General features: G+C 38.7%; 1 protein-coding gene across 10 annotated transcripts in view; it reads left to right on the forward strand.

Annotated features, from left to right (window-relative positions):
* USP54 (ubiquitin specific peptidase 54) overlaps positions 1-17,277 on the forward strand; it is a 91,496-nt gene that overhangs the window by 47,040 nt on the left and 27,179 nt on the right. For 8 of the 10 annotated variants that reach the window (XR_012581104.1, XM_074544846.1, XM_074544847.1 and 5 more), the window contains exons 3-8: positions 1,194-1,286; positions 11,098-11,232; positions 12,359-12,472; positions 12,634-12,716; positions 14,567-14,672; positions 16,556-16,702. Coding sequence is in view for 9 of the 10 variants with exons in the window: in XM_074544846.1 (XP_074400947.1) it covers positions 1,194-1,286; positions 11,098-11,232; positions 12,359-12,472; positions 12,634-12,716; positions 14,567-14,672; positions 16,556-16,702 (678 nt within the window). In the remaining variant the exon portion in view is untranslated. Of the gene's footprint in view, positions 1-1,193; positions 1,287-4,454; positions 4,557-11,095; positions 11,233-11,358; positions 11,421-12,358; positions 12,473-12,633; positions 12,717-14,566; positions 14,673-16,555; positions 16,703-17,277 lie in introns of those variants that run through there. The other 2 variants (XM_026799519.2, XM_026799520.2) reach the window with 2 other exon arrangements.

Genomic DNA, 17,277 nt, shown 5'->3' on the forward strand with positions numbered 1-17,277 from the left:
ATTAGTATGGTTTAAATAACAAATCGTTCCAGTTGAAAACACTTCTTGAAACCTGCACCAATTTTGCCAGGGTGCTACATTTTTTCTAGCCAATTACTTGAGGCAAATTCATCAGAAATAAGAAGTTTGGTTCCTCTGTTTGTGCTAATGAAGCATTTAGCCAGTCACATGTCAGCCTGGACCTTGCTGCTCTGTCCGGAACCTGGAAGGACGTGATTTAGGTCAGGGCTTCTTTCAGTGCAGACTTCTGCCTTCAGGAAGGCTGGTGACTGAAGTTTGCAGGAAAGTTAGTTTGAGCTGAAATAGCCAGTCCTGACCACATTTATACATAAAGAGCTCATTGTAGAGCACCTCAGAGGTGGATATTGTTGCTATTTTATGGATACAAATTTGAATAATTTCCCAAGAGTGTACAGGTTTAGTGGTAAAGCTGAAGAATGAAAACCCATGGTGCTGTTAGAGCAGATGTCACCTCTCACTGTTGCTAGCGGAACATGTGAATGCCCGCTTGCTTTTCTGTGCTATGGCCCTACCCAGTCACACACCTGGTATTACCACCATAATAATTCTCCTGAGAGAAAGCTGTAACTGCCCTAGCAGGCTGGGGTTAGTAATCATGGCCTGTCAGGACACTTAGGAATGATAATATTGGGCATAACGGATTTTAGCATTCTGCTGTTTCCTCTCCACGAATTCGTTCATGTATATGCTGTTGGTGCTCTGTGTCTTCATAATCTGGGCTTTCTGCTCAGAACAAGAAAGCTGTGTGGCATTGGAAGAAAGGAAGAGTTTCATCTCCATCAGTCCTGGGGGTGTCCTCAGCAGCTCTGCTCAGCTTCGTGGTGCAGTTGCCCTGTGGCTGGCCCTGGTGCCAGCCCAGCAGAGCAGTCAGAGCAGGTGCTGTTTAAGCCAGCACTGCCACATGAATGGAGAAGTGAGTTTTCCAATCTAAAAGCATAAGGCAATAAATTCAGAGGAAGGTCATACTGTAAATGAGCATGTGAAGGTTACAGCTAAAGAAGAAAGTTGAAAACGTCAACTTGCAGTTAGATAAAAGGCATCCCTTTGAAGGTGATCACTGCTGACATCGGTATACTTCTTGGATTATTCAGCATATGCAATTTAATCAGAAGCTTATGCAATATTTAATGTTATATATTCATAGAATTGGCTGTGCCCCTTTTCTGTTTCAGGTTCTGTGGCACCTGGACATTTTTCGCCGCAGTTTCCGGCAGATCACAACGCACAAATGTATGGGTGATTCTTGCATCTTCTGTGCTCTTAAGGTAAAAGTTAGAAATGCATTGAAAGCCATTCTTTAAAAATTTGAGCAGAAATATTTATGATATTTAATTGATATTTATAATCAAACTTGCACCTGAAAATACATGAGAACAAGGTAAAAAAGATAGCTAGTGGTCCAGGATCCAGTTTCTAAAACGTGTTCAAATGTGTTGATAAGGTTTCAGTCACAAAGGACTCTTCTTAATGGTGTGCAGGTCATTGGGAGTCTCCATTAGTTCAGACAGTAAAATACAAGTTTGCTTTATTTCTTCTGATTTGTCATTTGGTATACAAATAAAATACTGTATGCAGTCAGTGTGCTCATCACCATTTACCTTTCCCTTCAGAGTTACTTTAAATGTCAGGATAGGGAAGGCCATTTAGCTAAGCCTTTCTTCAAACAGTTCAAAACTGTTGATTATGTAAGACTAAAAGGCTATTTTCTACTGTAAATATTGATGTCTGTATTAAATGGCTCAGCTCTTTGTAGTCTCTGTTTTAAAAAACATCAATTCTGTTTGTAGCTGCAGATTCAATAACTGACTGTCATAGAGGCTGCCTGGACAGTAAGATCTAGATGCTAGCTCTGATTTGGAGTACTGCTATGTACTTGAGTAAATTGTGCAATCCTGTGTCTCTGTTTGTCTCTATCAATTAATTTGTTGCATTCTGGGGGTTTTTTGTGACCCCCTTTCTAAATTTTGCTAGCTCAAACCCCTGGCTTTTTATGGGAGAAATGTATATGATGCAAACATGATGAAAATACCTAGCTTTAATCTTCCTGAGCAGTGATTTTCCTTTCTGAACTTGAGACTTAAACATCATCTTTGATCACAAATGCGTTGTAAAATCCAACTAAATATATAAACTAATTGTAGAGAATTTGTGTCATGAATTCTATGTACAGTAATAAAAATGGCAGACACTGTGTCTTATAAAAATGGTAAAATAGAGAGTGCAGGGTTAAATTAAGATCATCTGACTTCCCAGGCAATATTTATGATATAACAGCTGTCTTGCTGCTGTTAAGTAATGTCACAAGTGCTCTGGTAGAGAACAGGCTTGAAATGAATTATGTAGGGAGCTTTTGGGCTGTTGTTGAGGCGTTTTCCCTGGCAAATGAACACTAAAGGGGAGACTATTAAGGCATGAAGTGAGAGAATTTATCTATTTTTGAGGGGAAATTTGTCTCAAGACATATCTATTGAAATGATGAGACAGGAGGATATTTACAGCAGTATCATCGGAAGAGGATGTAACAGTGGGTTAGGAGCAAGGTAGTGCATCCAAAGTGAGATACAGCTCTTCAGACCCAGAAAAGATGGAATATTAAATATATCCCCTTCCTTAAAGGGGAATGACAAGACTTAGTCATGATCTGGTTTGAGTTCATTAAGTTCAGTGGGATAATTTAAAGGTATCTTTTGGATCATGCCCTTCAGTAATGTCAAGTGCTTGTTGGTATTCTTTGTTAGCCAAGATGAGGTCAGAAAGAAAGGGATTTAGGAATTTACCATCAATGTAAGCTTTTGCTGTTCTGGGGTTTAACTGAAAAACATGATCAAGGAAATACCAGGAGATCAGACAGGTTCTGCCATGAATGAAAGCAGACTCTCAACTCTGCACTTGGGGCCAGGTTTTAATATGGAGATAATAGTTAAAAGCCTTTCTGTATAGAATACTGAAAAAAAACGGAGAGGGATGTGAAAGAATATTGCAGGAAGAAGGAGAGGAAAGGAGTAACACCTTTGTGTTACTGATCTTGAAAGATAAACTGCAGACAAAGATACATGTGGATTAGCAGTGCTGGTGTGAGAGGGAAAGCACTACAGGAAAACTGGAAAATGACAGGATCTCTGAAATATATGTACTAAAAGCAGACATTGGGTCAAATAGTGTTTCGTTTTGTTGGTACAATCCTTGGTTTTGATGTCTTGAATTGTGTAGTGTGCTATTATAAACTAGGAAATGACAGGTGGTGTGACGGAATTCACAAATTCTATGCATGCAGCCGTGTGTCTATTTTTTAATAAGCAGCTTTTGAAAAATTTGTTGCTGTCTCTTCACTCTCAGATACCTGCAAAGATTTTATGTGTGTGTGTTTTTGATTTTGTTTGGCTTTTTTTATTGACCTGAAGTTCTCAGCAATAATGTTCCTAGGTGGCAGTTTTTACAACCCTGAATTTCCAGTAAAACAGTAATATTGCACCAAATCCTCTACTACTTTTGCATATTTTGGCAAACTTGTGTCTGGTTGTGTGCAGAATTCCTAGAGCTCACAAAAACCCTAAAGAACACATAAGCAATTGAGGAATTACCCAGACAATTATTTATGAAAGTGTGCAGTGACCAAAACTTGAAAAAGTAATAGATTCTGACTGGATCCACATCAAAAAGTTTGCATATACTCTATGTGCAGTCTGTTCTTCATGAGACATTGCTCTGCATCCTACCAAAGCCTGTTCCAGAAACTCTTTCTCTGGGTAATATTGTGCCAAGCTTTCACTTTTATTATCTTTTGTAAAATGTTGATGTGTGTTCATAAGTATTTGAAAATTCCCCCCTCCCCCTTTTTGTGTTGCTATCAAGTCAAATACCATTATAAAGGTGAGTTATAAGGGCTGTCACTTGACTCTAAGTGAAACTGGGGGTGACCAGACCTCCCCTCAACTCCTAAAAAAACCTCTGGGCACCAGAAACATAAGCTGTCTTGCTTGAAAGCAGCTGAAAAGGTAGGGATATTCACAAGGGACAGCCCCAAACCATGGAGATGGTCCCATTCATCTTCATGTTCTCCTTAAGCAGGTAGTAGAAGGGGGGAAAAGGCTGTTCAAGGTGTTTACTCGTTCTCTGCTGCCCTCTGGATCAGTGTTTTCAAATTGCTCTATTTTCTTCCTCCTGGAAAAGTCTGTCTGGTACATGTTATGTGTAAACTTCTGTAAGACAAGTGGGATTATGTGCTCAATGTGTACCTAATGCTGCAAGCATCACCAAGAGCATGTTTTGTGTTCCAGGGCAGCAGGGTCATCCCCTCCCTTCTGTGCCCATCTCTTCCCCTGCCCCAGCTCTCCTTTCTGCTCTGGAAGCCTTTAACTATTGTCCTGCCAGAGGATAATGCTAGATTAGCTTCCAGGTCTTTGACATCCTCTTTTTCTTGAATCTTGCCTTAGGCTTTGCTAAGATGAGGGAGAAGAAGTGGCTGGATCCAGTGGGAACACCAGAATTTGGAGCTCTATACCATGCGAAAATCTCCTATTAGGGTCTGGGGAGAGGTAATTAGCCTTGCATGCTGCCAGGTGGATCTGCCCGAAACACTTGTCCAGACCAGGCAAGGTGGAGGCAGGACATGTTTACCCTTCTTCGGAGCATGCTGGCATGTTCAGATTCCAGCCTGGCCTGGGAAAGGGACAGTACTTGTGGAGAGGAGCCTATGTCATGTTCCCCCACTTCACTTCAGGGTCCTTTCACAGCATACCTGACACCAGCTGTGTTGTATAGAGATGCTTCATGCTCTTCTCCTGCTCTAAAATGTTGCTCTGGAGGTGACATCCTCTTTCTTTTGGCTCTAGTGGAAGATAGTCTTCTCTAAGCTAAATCTAAATTTAGCCATGGAATAACACTGAAGAAGTTGTATTTTTTCCACACTTTCTTGGCTTGTTGCAACTGTTTCTAGGAATTTGGATGTCATGCACTGTATTTACTGTAATTGCTCAGTTAGCTCTCTAAATATTACTTGTAATTTCAAATATGGGATCACAGGACAGTGATGTCATACCTGATCAAATCACATTTTATATTTGTACCATGTTGAAGACTTCCCATTTCACAAATTCTTGAAGTCATTTTAAAACTTGATGTGCTCCCTGACTGTGTTTATGTAGGCAGAAAATGAACCTTGATATCATTCCAGATATGCTCCTTGGTTATTTGGAAGTTACCTTGCATCAACAGATATAAAAAGGGAGAGTTGCAGACTCTGTGCTGGAGCCCCAAACACTGCCCCTTAAAATGTGGCATTATTTAAGTATTTTTTTCAATATACCAGCTGTCCTTACCACTATGTGGTTTGCCTGCCATAACGCTGGAACAGCTTTTTGATTTATTATTTATGATGAAGTCTACTATGATTTGGTTTATTTTCCTTTTTTATCCAGCATGACTTTGGTGTTTATCACAGCTGGAAGAGGGTAGGAAAGGGGAAATCCGTGCACTGTACTGAGCATGCCACAGAGAGTTTGTTCTCCTTCCAGGGATTGTACTGAGAGCTCCATAGTGCCAGGATACGGCACTGAGTGTTTTTTGTAGGTCACAAAGAAGAATGTTCTATTGATTGATACATTCTAATAGGGCTGGTCTTTTCTGTTGTTTTGTCATGTGCAACAAAAGCAGGAAGAATGTGAATTTTCTATGTAGAGATGATGTTGTTTAAGATGAAAATGGAGAACAGTAGGGTTTTACAGCACTTTAAAAAAGTGGAATGACTACAGTGGGTTCTCATAAGCCACTTGCTTGAAATTGAGTGATTTATTATGAAATGTTCATCATGTGGTTGAGACCATAATAAGTTGGTTGCAAAGATTACATCCTCTTTTTTATGCTCTTTTTCTAATGACAGTAGTATTTCAGGTAGAATAGTAGTCAAAACACATAAAATGATTACTTTTATTGTTTGACTGTTTTCCATCAGTTGGCACTTGCAGTTAACTGCCTGCCAAATAAACTAGCAGCAAGTACAGTTCCCTGAGTTAATAAACTGGTAATTGAAGCTTCCAAATAACAATTGGCTGCTTTGATCTTGATGAAGCAGTTAATGAATTGTTACCTAGTAGATGTGCACATTCTATGATTTGAATTTCTTTTCCTGCCACCTTCATAAACAAGACTTGTGGAAAGTATTATTTTTACTTGATTTTGGTAGTAGCCAGAAGTGCCTGACTTGATAGTCTCTGCTGGGGGCCTGATCTTAATATTCAGGGTACAGTGTAAGCACAAATGGAAGGTACATAAAAAGAAGGGAATGAATGGAAATCTAGCTTGATTGTCACCAGACTTAGAAGTTTGAAAAGAGATCAAAAGACACAAAACCAAATAGACATAGAATTTGTTGCAACCTTGAAGGTGAATGTAACACGAGGAAATGTGGGGAAGAAATTGAGCAAGTGAAAATACTGTGGGTATTGGAGGCTGTTGTGTTTGGATAGGAGAAAAATTATTTTTAGCAGCCATTTGAAACAGATTACTGTACTGAGTATGAGGCTTTAGTGGGAGAGTGTGATGTTCTGAATGAGAGATTAGGTACTACAGGCAAGAAGAAAAGGTGCACTGAGCAGGATGAGAAAGACGTGCTACTGGAATGGAGAGAAAGCTTAAAAAATTATGCAAGCAAAAATCCCATCACCAAAACCCAGAAACAATTGATTAGTGTAGGGAATACTAAGATGAGGGGAACATGTATTGTTCTTTGAAATACCATACCACTAGAGCTGCAGTGATATCCCTATTCAGAAGAAGCTTCTATATAATTGTGGAAGGGTTAGTTCCCAGAAAGCTGCCAAGGACACAACTCAAAATTACAGTGCATAAACACTGTTCTGATTCAGTAGCTGTTCCCTATTGTCTTCACCCATCAATTTATTCTTATGTCAGCCTACTTTTGCATGCTTGATTAGAAAGTCGCATATGAATGTGTATCAAATTTGGTTTGTTTCATCAGTATGGTTAGTTACACACTGCAGATGTCACTTTACCCCAAATAAATGGAATACTTCTTTCCTAGGGAGGAAGTTGATTCCAAACACTATTAAAGATAATTGGGAGCAGATCTTGTAAGCTATAGGAGGGGGGTTGCAGTTATTGCAACTTTCAGATCTTTAAAAGAACTCCCAAGAATGCCTGTCAAGCCCATGGATTACCTAAGAGTACTTGTTATCTTTAATCAGTAAACCAGGTGAAAAAAACTTGGTTTATGATCATGCATGTGAATTTTAGTGTTCTGAAATGTCTTCAAGGTTTCTTGAAGAGCTGTATGATAAATATACATGGTCTCAAAACTTAGGTTGTTTTCCTTTATTTTGTCCTTCCTTGTACACCTAGGAAGTTCATACTGATCACCACTCCCAAGTTCCCAGAGTGGAGGACATTATTTTGGAAGCCCACTGACTGCAAGGCTTTGTTTTGATGGGTGCCAGGGGCCCAGCTGTGTAGTAGTAGAAAGGATATGAAGCCTTCAGTTTAAAAACTATGAAAAAGCCTGCTGAGTAGTAAAAAAATGGAGTAAGGCCCTACAGTTGATAGTGTAAGATGGTTAAGGAAGTTAGAGGTTTGGACCCATCTGAGAGCAAGCTGGTGAAAGATAACAATGTAGTTGGGAGTTGATCTTAGTATTTAGGGAAGGTCTATATGCAACTAGATGGACGTAGCGAATTTATTGGTCTTAAAGAGCACATGCACATCCAAATTTTATTCTCTGCTAGCATTTCCAGACTTATGAAGAGCTGTAGGGAAGGGGATGTGAAGGGAGATGGGCTTCTTTTCCATATAGAGCTCTCATAGGAATGCAGTATAACCAGAACACAGACTTGCTATCTGAAAAATCCCTTGTTCCCACTGTTCTGTCTTAGCTTGTAGACGGGCCAACATGCCAGGAACCATTTCCTCAGTGTAGAAATCAAAGTACTGCTATTAATACAGTATTAATAATTCTTAGATTTTATGTTAAGGTAATTTTTTTTTTTATCACCTCCTTGATTTTAGTTACTGGAAACAGGAAAAATAGAAGAAACTTAGCATTTTATGGGGCTTTTAGCTGTGTTCATTGTTACTGTTGCCACTGCCTGTTTGTGTTGGAGCGTAGGCATTGAAAGAGATCATCAGTGCCGTGAGTGCACTGATGGGATTTCCATCATCTTCAGTTTCAGAAGAAGTTGAAGGCGTTTTTGGAGGAGAATGAAGTTTGAATGTTTCATTTATGAAGTTCTCATGTTGCACGGTCCCTTGGAAGAAAGGTGCCATGAGAACTCCTGGGGCAGAACGAGGAGTGCTTTCCTGGTCTGCACCCAGCTGGCTTCCGTACCTCTGTAGGGAACCAATGTTTGAGCACTTAACAGTATTGCTCACAGGCAAGACCTTAAATTAAGGAGGGAGATGGGACTTAGATAATGTGAAGTGATGAAATTGCAGGAAATGCCACACCTGTCCGTCTAAGCTGAGAGACAAGATAGACTTGTTCTGAAGGGGAGCAAAGAACCTATCTTGGAAAAGAAAGGGGAATTAACCCCAACAACCCCATATCCCTCCCCAAACCCCAATCCAACCCCAGTGACTGAAACCTAAGAAAAAACAAACTCCCCTGTGTTCCAGAGTACTTTTGACTCCATTTGAGGTGCTTTTGGGACTTCCTACGTGCTCTAAACTGCATTGTGAAATACCATAATAAGATTTGATCTTTATTAAATTAAAATGCACAATTACTCACCGGTTTTAAGTTTTTGTTCCTCTTTTGTAATCTAAATAGGACTATATACCATTGTGTGCTATGTCATTACAAATTTGAGGAAGCATTCTTCCATGTAATATTGGAATCTGTTACATACTGATTTTTGCGTTCTTCACAGAATTGACATTGCTTAATTATTTTTTGTTCCATGGTAAGTATACTGTTTCTTTAAAGATAGAAGTTTAGACGAAGAGTTTCAGCTTCCTTGTTTGCTTCTCTTTTTATGTAGTTTAAGCCTGCATTGTTTCTCACCCCTCAGGAGTGCAAAGCCATTTCAGGGCTCTCATTGAAGCAAACCAGATCCTGCCCATCGGCTCATGGCAGTGAGGTTGTTGACCAGTTGCTAGACAAGTCTCAGATCTATGAAGTGAGATTGAATAAATAGAATAAACACATTTCTGAAGCACAGTTGTGAATATTTTGGAGTGCTCTTAAATGATTTAATGCAAAATGTGAAGCAGGGTGGAGTTGTGTTTCACTGCCTTTTTTTTTTAAGGGTCACTGAAATGAGAAAATTCACTAATGAAACATGACACTTGCTCAGTTATCAGAGGGACAGAAGTGGCAATCAAGTTTAAGTGCAGAGACTTTGTTGTTGTTTCTGTTTTATGTATATATATATATAAGATAACTGAGGGGGGTATTGTCTGTAGTTCATGAAGTATAATACTGCCTCATGGCTTTCTTTTCATTGCCCTTTTCTCATGATTCTGTGATACTCTAATAAAGACAATAATAGAAGAGCTGTGAGCTTCAGCACCATGGGCTATTTTCCATCAATGAGCACCTTGAGAACCCCCAAAATAAAATTTGCAGTAAAGAGATATAGGCATATTACATCTATTTTAGATTATGTCAGCACTGTAAATTGTACCATTCCTATGGGCAGAAATGGCAGGGGTGTGGAGGGTAGTTTGCTGCCTGTACAGTGACAGCTGTGCTTGGCACTTTTTCCAGCTTCCTCAAAACAGACAAGATTGTTCCATTTGGCAAACCTCCCAGCTTACCTTCCCATTTCCTGATGAGAAACAAGTAAAAATAGTTAAAGGAGAGAAAGATTTAGATGACTTCCAATTACTGTAGATCCTAAGTATGTTGGGGAGAAGGTTTCTGTAATTAAAGGAAGAATTATGAATCATTGCAGATTAATATAGATTTGAAAGAATATCAAGCAGGCAAAACAGTTTGATTTTTGTTTTCCTCGTTTTACTAAGTTTAGAATGCAGAAAAGCAGACTGGTGATCCCTTTTTCCTCTCTTGCAGTATGAATTGAGCTTTTCCACTGTCTTTAGAAAAATTATGAGGACAGTTTTATAGGAAAAGACAGGCAGAATTTTGAGATTGACACTGATGAAGATGGTTTCTTGTCATATGAAATGAGGTAGAAAGTAGAGCACAGTGGTGATGGAGAGTTGTCTTGTATTAAAATAAGGACTAGAAGTTTTTTACTTAGACTGAATATCTTGCATACAGAATTATGTTCCTGTTTTTGTAGGAAGGGAACAGTGAAAGCTAACTGTTCAGATGATGTTTTGGATATTTCACACACATGTGCACGCAAACACACAAAATAAATGTGGGTGTTTAATCAGTTGGAAATATGTGGAGAACTTCCATGCATATAACCCGCATTTCACAAAATAATGTGTCTTCTTAGAATTGCTTATCCTTGCAAATGGTTGTTACCCAGGTGATGTGTGAGTTACAGTTGTGAAAATGCAGGTTTATGGCAGCAAATGAACAGCTGGCTGTACATGGGAACTGCTGTTCCTATTCACATCATGCCTTTTCCCTCCTGCATGCTGATACAGAAATCATCTAATTCTTACCCACTTGGACTTAGGAAGGGCAAATTTCTTCAAGTGTGCAAGTATCAAGTTGTGGCTGTTTAAGAGCTAGAGATGTTTGGAAAGAGTTGCTTAAAAGAGGGAACAAGCTGGCATGGGTAAGCTGGAAGTGAGAAAGTTAAATGGAGAGGGAGAGATGGAAATAAAAAGCACGATGTTTTGGTGTTCATTGCTTCAGGAATCAGATTTGGAGAAAGACAAATAGATCCAGGGGGGATTGACACTGAGGGAATTTTTATCCTAAATTGCTAACCCTCCCTTGTATCTGTGAAAGAAAAGGAAGAGATACACAAAGGTGCGTATGATTTCAAAGGAGGAACTCCTGGGATTTGTTCTTGTAGTCTGTGTACTGTACAAGTATCTGTGTGTTGCTGATCCAAACAACTTAAATGTTTGCTGTTTGTTTTCATACAAATTGAGTCATATTTTGAAAAATACAGTAACTTAAGTGTCTTTCTGGTTTTTTGCTAGGGTATATTCAACCAGTTTCAGTGTAGCAGTGAGAAGGTGCTGCCTTCCGATGCCCTGCGCACTGCTCTTGCAAAGACATTTCAGGATGAGCAACGCTTCCAGCTGGGCATCATGGATGATGCTGCTGAATGTTTTGTGAGTATAACTGAAAGGTGGTTTGTCAGGCAGAGATGTGGCCCACCACTACCCAATCTTCCCTGATTTTTTTTTTTTCCCCTTAATTTTTTCCCCACTATTTTTTCTTTCCCCAAATTGCAACAGACTTTGCATGTCTGGCCTGGAAAAGTGCACAGAGGGATCCTCAGACTAATGATTTGGAAATGGTAATAGCATCGGTAACTGTTTTTACAGTTTCTTTTGCATGTGTGCTGCTTGCCCTCTGCAGTGTGCTTTGGATGTGAATTGTGAAAAAGTTGCACTAAAAGAATGATCCAGGATTCTAGTTTTAAGGATCTCCTCAAAAGGGTGAAAGGACATTTTGTTTGCCAGTTTTTCTGAAACTGCATTTCCACAGGAAAATTTTTCAAGGGAAGTTGTACAATGTTAGAGATGTTTTGCCAAGTAATTAATCTTGACCTGTTCATTGCAGGCCTATAAACCACCCAGGCAGCTAGTAGTGTTAGTGAAAAGTGTTCTGCTGGAAGAGTTGCCAAGAGATTTCTGGCACCCACAGATTAATGTTGGCAACAGTGGGAGGAGAGAAGGTCTTGGGACAAGGATTCCTGGAAACTTTAAAACAGATGCGATTGTATTAATTAGTATCTAGGAAATGTTTGGTCCTTTTGTTTCATACAGAATTTAGTCTGCCTCTTCATTTGTTAGTTCTCCCCCTTTCTGATAGAATATAGTTGATGTGGCAAATTTCAAAGCTCTCATGGAATGTAGAAGTTGATTTATTTTGTGTTGATGAGAAGTTTGTGTCAATCCAGTGATTTTTAAAACTGCATAGGTACTGTGTTACATTTGGTCATATCCATGGATGCTTGAGAACTGGACAGAAAAATCAGCAGCAGTCTTCAGCAGTGCTATTAAATGAAATAAATGGTTGCCTGATCCAGCCATTCAGATCAGAAGTGGAGGGCATTTCCTTTTTTTATCCAAGAAATACCAACTTCTTTGTTTTTGAAGTAACTTTCATGAATTTGCAGGAGCCTTCTGTCGTTAACATTATTGCATCTGGCATGCTTTTGTGATTTGTATCTTAACTTTTGTCTGCAGTTGAAATTATCTAATGCATTTTTTCCTTTTTTCCTTTGGCTAGGAAAACCTGTTAATGCGAATTCACTTCCACATTGCAGATGAGACAAAGGAAGACATTTGCACTGCACCACATTGTGTCTCCCACCAGAAGTTTGCAATGACTTTATTTGAGCAGGTGAGGTAAAGATATGTGCTTTATGCCAAGGACCAGTTGTCAAGTTTTATGTTTTTATTCCTAAAACATGCATTGCCACAGTAAAGAAATGTACAGGCAGAAGTGTTGCGGTGGAAATACCTGTTTCATCTTGTCAATGTATTATATTTTCTTTTCTTTAGTGTGTTTGTACCAGTTGTGGTGCCACCTCTGACCCATTACCTTTCATCCAGATGGTACATTATATTTCCACAACTTCACTCTGGTGAGTTGAGTTTTTCACAGGTATCCCCCTCCTCTCCCCCCCCCCACCTTTTTCTTTCTTTTTTTTCCTCCTCCCACCCTGGTATTGCAGTTGGATCTTTATGATCTTTATTGATTAAATGCCTAGAACATGATTTGTTCAAAGTTGGCAGAGCTTTGATAACTCTGATAAAGAACATGAGGATTTAGTGAAGCAGAAGATGGTAGTTTAGGCATGGATCAGTGTGTCTGCTTGTTTATGATTCTGAATCTTGACAACTGTAGTAGCAAGGACTCATGTACATTTGAAAGACTGTAATGTCTGAGCAAGTGATTTAAGAAGACAGATAAGAAAAACAACAAAAAAATTAGGTTCAAAAGGACCTTTGGACATCTACTCTATCCTCCTGTTGAAAGCAGGGCAAACTTCAAAGCTAAATCAGGCTGCTTGGGGTTGTGTGTAGCTGAGTTTTGAAAGTGCTTAAAGGACAAAAATTCCATGACTTCTCTGGGCTCTCTGTTTCGATTCTGAACTGTAAGGTTTTTTCCTCCTTCATGGTCACCAGGACAGTTTCTCAATAACTAGGGGAAGGTGCAGAAAGGGAAGTTCTCACTGGAAACATGGTTTGTCCTTGGTAAACCTGTGCTGACTGCCCTGGCTCACCTTATCCTTCACATGCATGGGGTTGATTTCCAAGGGGATTGATTTAGTCTGTCATGGGCCCAGGTGGTGGAGTGAGACTGACCAGCCTGTAGTTCTCAAATCCTCTTTTCTTGGATGAATATATAGCTCCTGTTTAATCTAGTTAAGGGGGAACTTCCCTGGTTACTGTGACCTTTCTTTAAAGGTGCTGCACAGAGCATGAGCATGAAGTCTGTAGCAGATTGTTTGAGCTAATGCTGGAGAAGTCTTGTTTGAGTATATGGCTGCTCGGTTAGAAGGTTTTTAAATCTGATTAAGGCCTGAATCTGTTATTTGTTTCTGTCTTGAAATCTTTATTGGGATTAATAACTTTTCTTTGTTTTATGTCTGGCATGTGAGATACATAGGTTCAGTGATATCTATAATTACAGAAAAAATTGTCATGAAAACTGCTAGGTATTCTTCACATGCAGATCTCCTAAAAGTACCACTTCACCTCTATAGCAAGAGTACTGTGAAGCATCCCCCTTGTGGCTGATGCCTGCTGTTCCATCAAGCTGCAGATTTTCATTAGGTTCCAGCAGGCACCGTATATGAGAATATTATTTGTTAGAAAAGGGGCAAAATAGTTATGTAAATGGTATTCAGTATTTTTAGGAAATATCACAATAGATCTTAAGTCATGCATTTTTTTTAGAAATTCCTATGCATGCTAATATATTTATTCATCTCTGAAACCATTTTAAGCTGGAACATGCTTTGAGCACTAATACTCTTGTGTACATATCTTTCTTTCAACTTGGGCAGTGAAGTCAATTGGGTACCATGCTATTTTTTGTTTGTAGTTTTATTCAGAGTGTGTCTTTCTGTGCTACTTTACTATAATTGTGCTTATTGAAGGAGGCACATTTTGAAGCAAATATTTAATTTTGAAACCAAGTATTTATCAATTGCTTAAATTTTCTTTTAAGATACAAAATTTAAACAAAGCAATCTATTTCTGTTTTCAGTTCTACTTGTTTTCTTTGCGCAGTATTTTTGTGGAAGATGTAGTAATTCACAATTAACTATGTGGTTTTTTTTCCTGTACTACAGTGTTAAATATAAAGTGTTCTGTATTTAAAGTTTCTTAATTTAATAAAAAAATTAGGTGAAATATATACTAGATTAGTGTGGGTTTGTGGTTTTATTATTAAACTTTTGTTTTCCATGCTTTGCCTATACTGAAGCAATCAAGCTATTTGTATGCTGGAGAGGCGGGAGAAGCCAACTCCAGATATGTTTGGAGAGCTGCTGCAGAATGCCAGCACCATGGGGGACCTGAGGAACTGCCCAGTGAGTAGCCTTGCTTCTCTTTGGGTGTGAATTCGGTGTCTCACAGGTACTCCGTGAAGGAAGGGAAAACTTAGTGATCATGGGTGCTGCTTTGACTAGCCACAAGCATTAAAACAAGAACAGATACTTATTTTTTATGTATAGCATAAGTGCTAGATTTCTAAAGTGAGAGTTCAATATCTTGTTCTGCCTTTTAATAAATATGCAAAAAGAGTTATCATCAAACATTTTTTACATATTGATTAATAGATAGGGCAGGAAACAGCTGTAGAGTTGCTGCTTCATGTAATGCTACTGTTAGGTGCATTACCTTTAACATGAGGTCTTGTGTACCTGGTCCCTGGGGTCAGTGTAAGTATTTCCATTTTATACCTGGCTCCCCTCCCAGTTTATAACTCTGAAACCTTCAGTAAAGGTCTCCATTGAAATAAATACTTTTTAATATTGGCAAGTGGTGGCTACTTATCTAAGTAAAAGAAATTAAGATATTTTATTGTCGTTTAAAAGGTGCATATGAGTCCATCTATTTAATAACCAAAGAATGTGAAATGTAATAGACATTCTTGGTCAGGGCAAACTGCTCTTTGTGAAATAATCAGTTGAATAAAATTGCATACCAGCATTTGCTGCTCCTTTCTTTTTATACTCAAAAAAAATTTTCTGTTGAGGTTTAGCTGAGTGTGGCCTCAAAGTTATGGTAAGGAAGCTTTTTATCAGGATGCCGTGTTCCTGCTGTCATGCTGAAAATGCTGAAGCGAAGAAGACAATGTGAGAGTAAGATAGGTTGGGAGGTAATAAACAGAATTGCCTGTACTTTAAAAGAACCTTTCAAAATACATGTGAAAAAAGTCATCCTAATGTTAAGACCTCATATCAATATTTAAACATCAGAGTCCTCTGCAGTTTCTTTCTTTTTTTTTTAATTTTTCATTTTTGTCTCTCAGTGATGTTTGGGACTGAAATTCTGATGAAATTTTCTAGATTGCTGTGGGTAAGAGGTGCTTTGTGATATCTTCCCTGGTTTTAGTGTCAGAAATTATTATATCCTGTTGTGAAACTGGACTCTGTAGACAAGAGAAATGATTCTCAGCATGAATTTTTTTTTTTTCTTACAGTTTTCTAGGGGTACCTTTGTCATGTGCCACAGGGGAGAAAAGGAATGTTGTGAATGCACTTTGTCATAGCTTTTGTCATGTTCTCCTCCTCACTCCCTTGCATCATTGACACCCCTCTCCCCTGCAAAGTGCACTGGTACTTATTTTAAAAGTGAAAAATGGGAAGAAAAATCAAGACAGGAAATAAGAATTGTAGAACTCATTTGAGTTATTAAAACAACTCTTAATCTCTTCATCTTTCAGCTACTGTTCTCGTGTTTATACAAATACAGACCTAACTATACTGTCTAAGATGGGGTGTTTGAGGTACCCTATAGAAACACTCAAATTTAATAGCAAAGCAGAAAATTTTTCCTGATGCTGTCATATAAAGCATCAGTCTCTGTAGATACAATTTTTAATCTGAGATTCTGATCAAAAGTGACCTTTCTGTCCAATTCCTAAGAATGTTACTAGGATCTTCCATGTATGTTTGCTTATCTTGTTCTAAATAAGCTTCATTTTGTGCTCTTATGTTTTAATCATTATCAATAGCAGGAGGAAGGATTGGCAGTGTTCCTTCAAAGCTTGAGAATGCAGGATAGTCCTGATAGCACATCTCATCTCTGACATGAGAAGCTCCTACCTTGGCACTGAGTGTTTCTGCTGTGTTTCACCACCTCCTCTTTGGAAGCTGTAATTCTGAGACTTATACTTGTTAGTGCCTTGCCCCAACATTGTAACAAGTGAAGAATTGAATTCAGTGTCTTGTTTTATTTATACGCTCAGAGTAACTGTGGGGAGAAGATCCGTATTCGTCGTGTGCTGATGAACTCGCCACAGATCATCACCATTGGCTTGGTTTGGGACTCAGACCATTCTGATCTGGCTGAGGATGTGATTCACAGTCTGGGAACTTGCCTTAAACTGGGAGATGTGAGTTTGTTTTTTTATTTTGGCACTACTTACAAAGGCTGTCTTTTTTGTGGTAGTCTACAGTAGCAAATGGAAAAAATATAGTCACCAGCTCCACCTTTTTGGTGTCCATAAAAAGAGGAGTAGAGGGTAGAACCAAGGATGTGACCTGTCTCTGAAAGCCTTAGAAAAACCTGTGAATTCTATATCCTTGAGTTTCTGAAATGTCTGAAACTGCAAAAATACTTTCAAGTGAAAGGAAATTCTGGATCATGGTTGTGCTATTTCTATAAAAATACATATGTGCTCTTTCATTTTAAAGAACAGAAGTTTATTTCTATTTCTTCTGAAGACAAAAAGTAGTTTAGTGGTCTTTGGGATTTTTGTTGTTTTTTTTTTTTTTTACCTTTAGCTCCTCTTTTTGGTGAAATGTGTGGTCATAACACTGAAGAGTTACTTGTGACTGAACAGTCTCTAAGAGATGGTGGCTGGCACTGTGTGATTGAATGACAGACTGAATTAAATAGGATTCCCTGGAGGATTCACTTATTCTGCATTAACTGATGCTTTAGAGCTGAATTATTGGTGTACCAAAC

Source organism: Zonotrichia albicollis, chromosome 7, assembly GCF_047830755.1.
Source record: "Zonotrichia albicollis isolate bZonAlb1 chromosome 7, bZonAlb1.hap1, whole genome shotgun sequence".
Taxonomy (NCBI): Eukaryota; Metazoa; Chordata; class Aves; order Passeriformes; family Passerellidae; genus Zonotrichia; species Zonotrichia albicollis.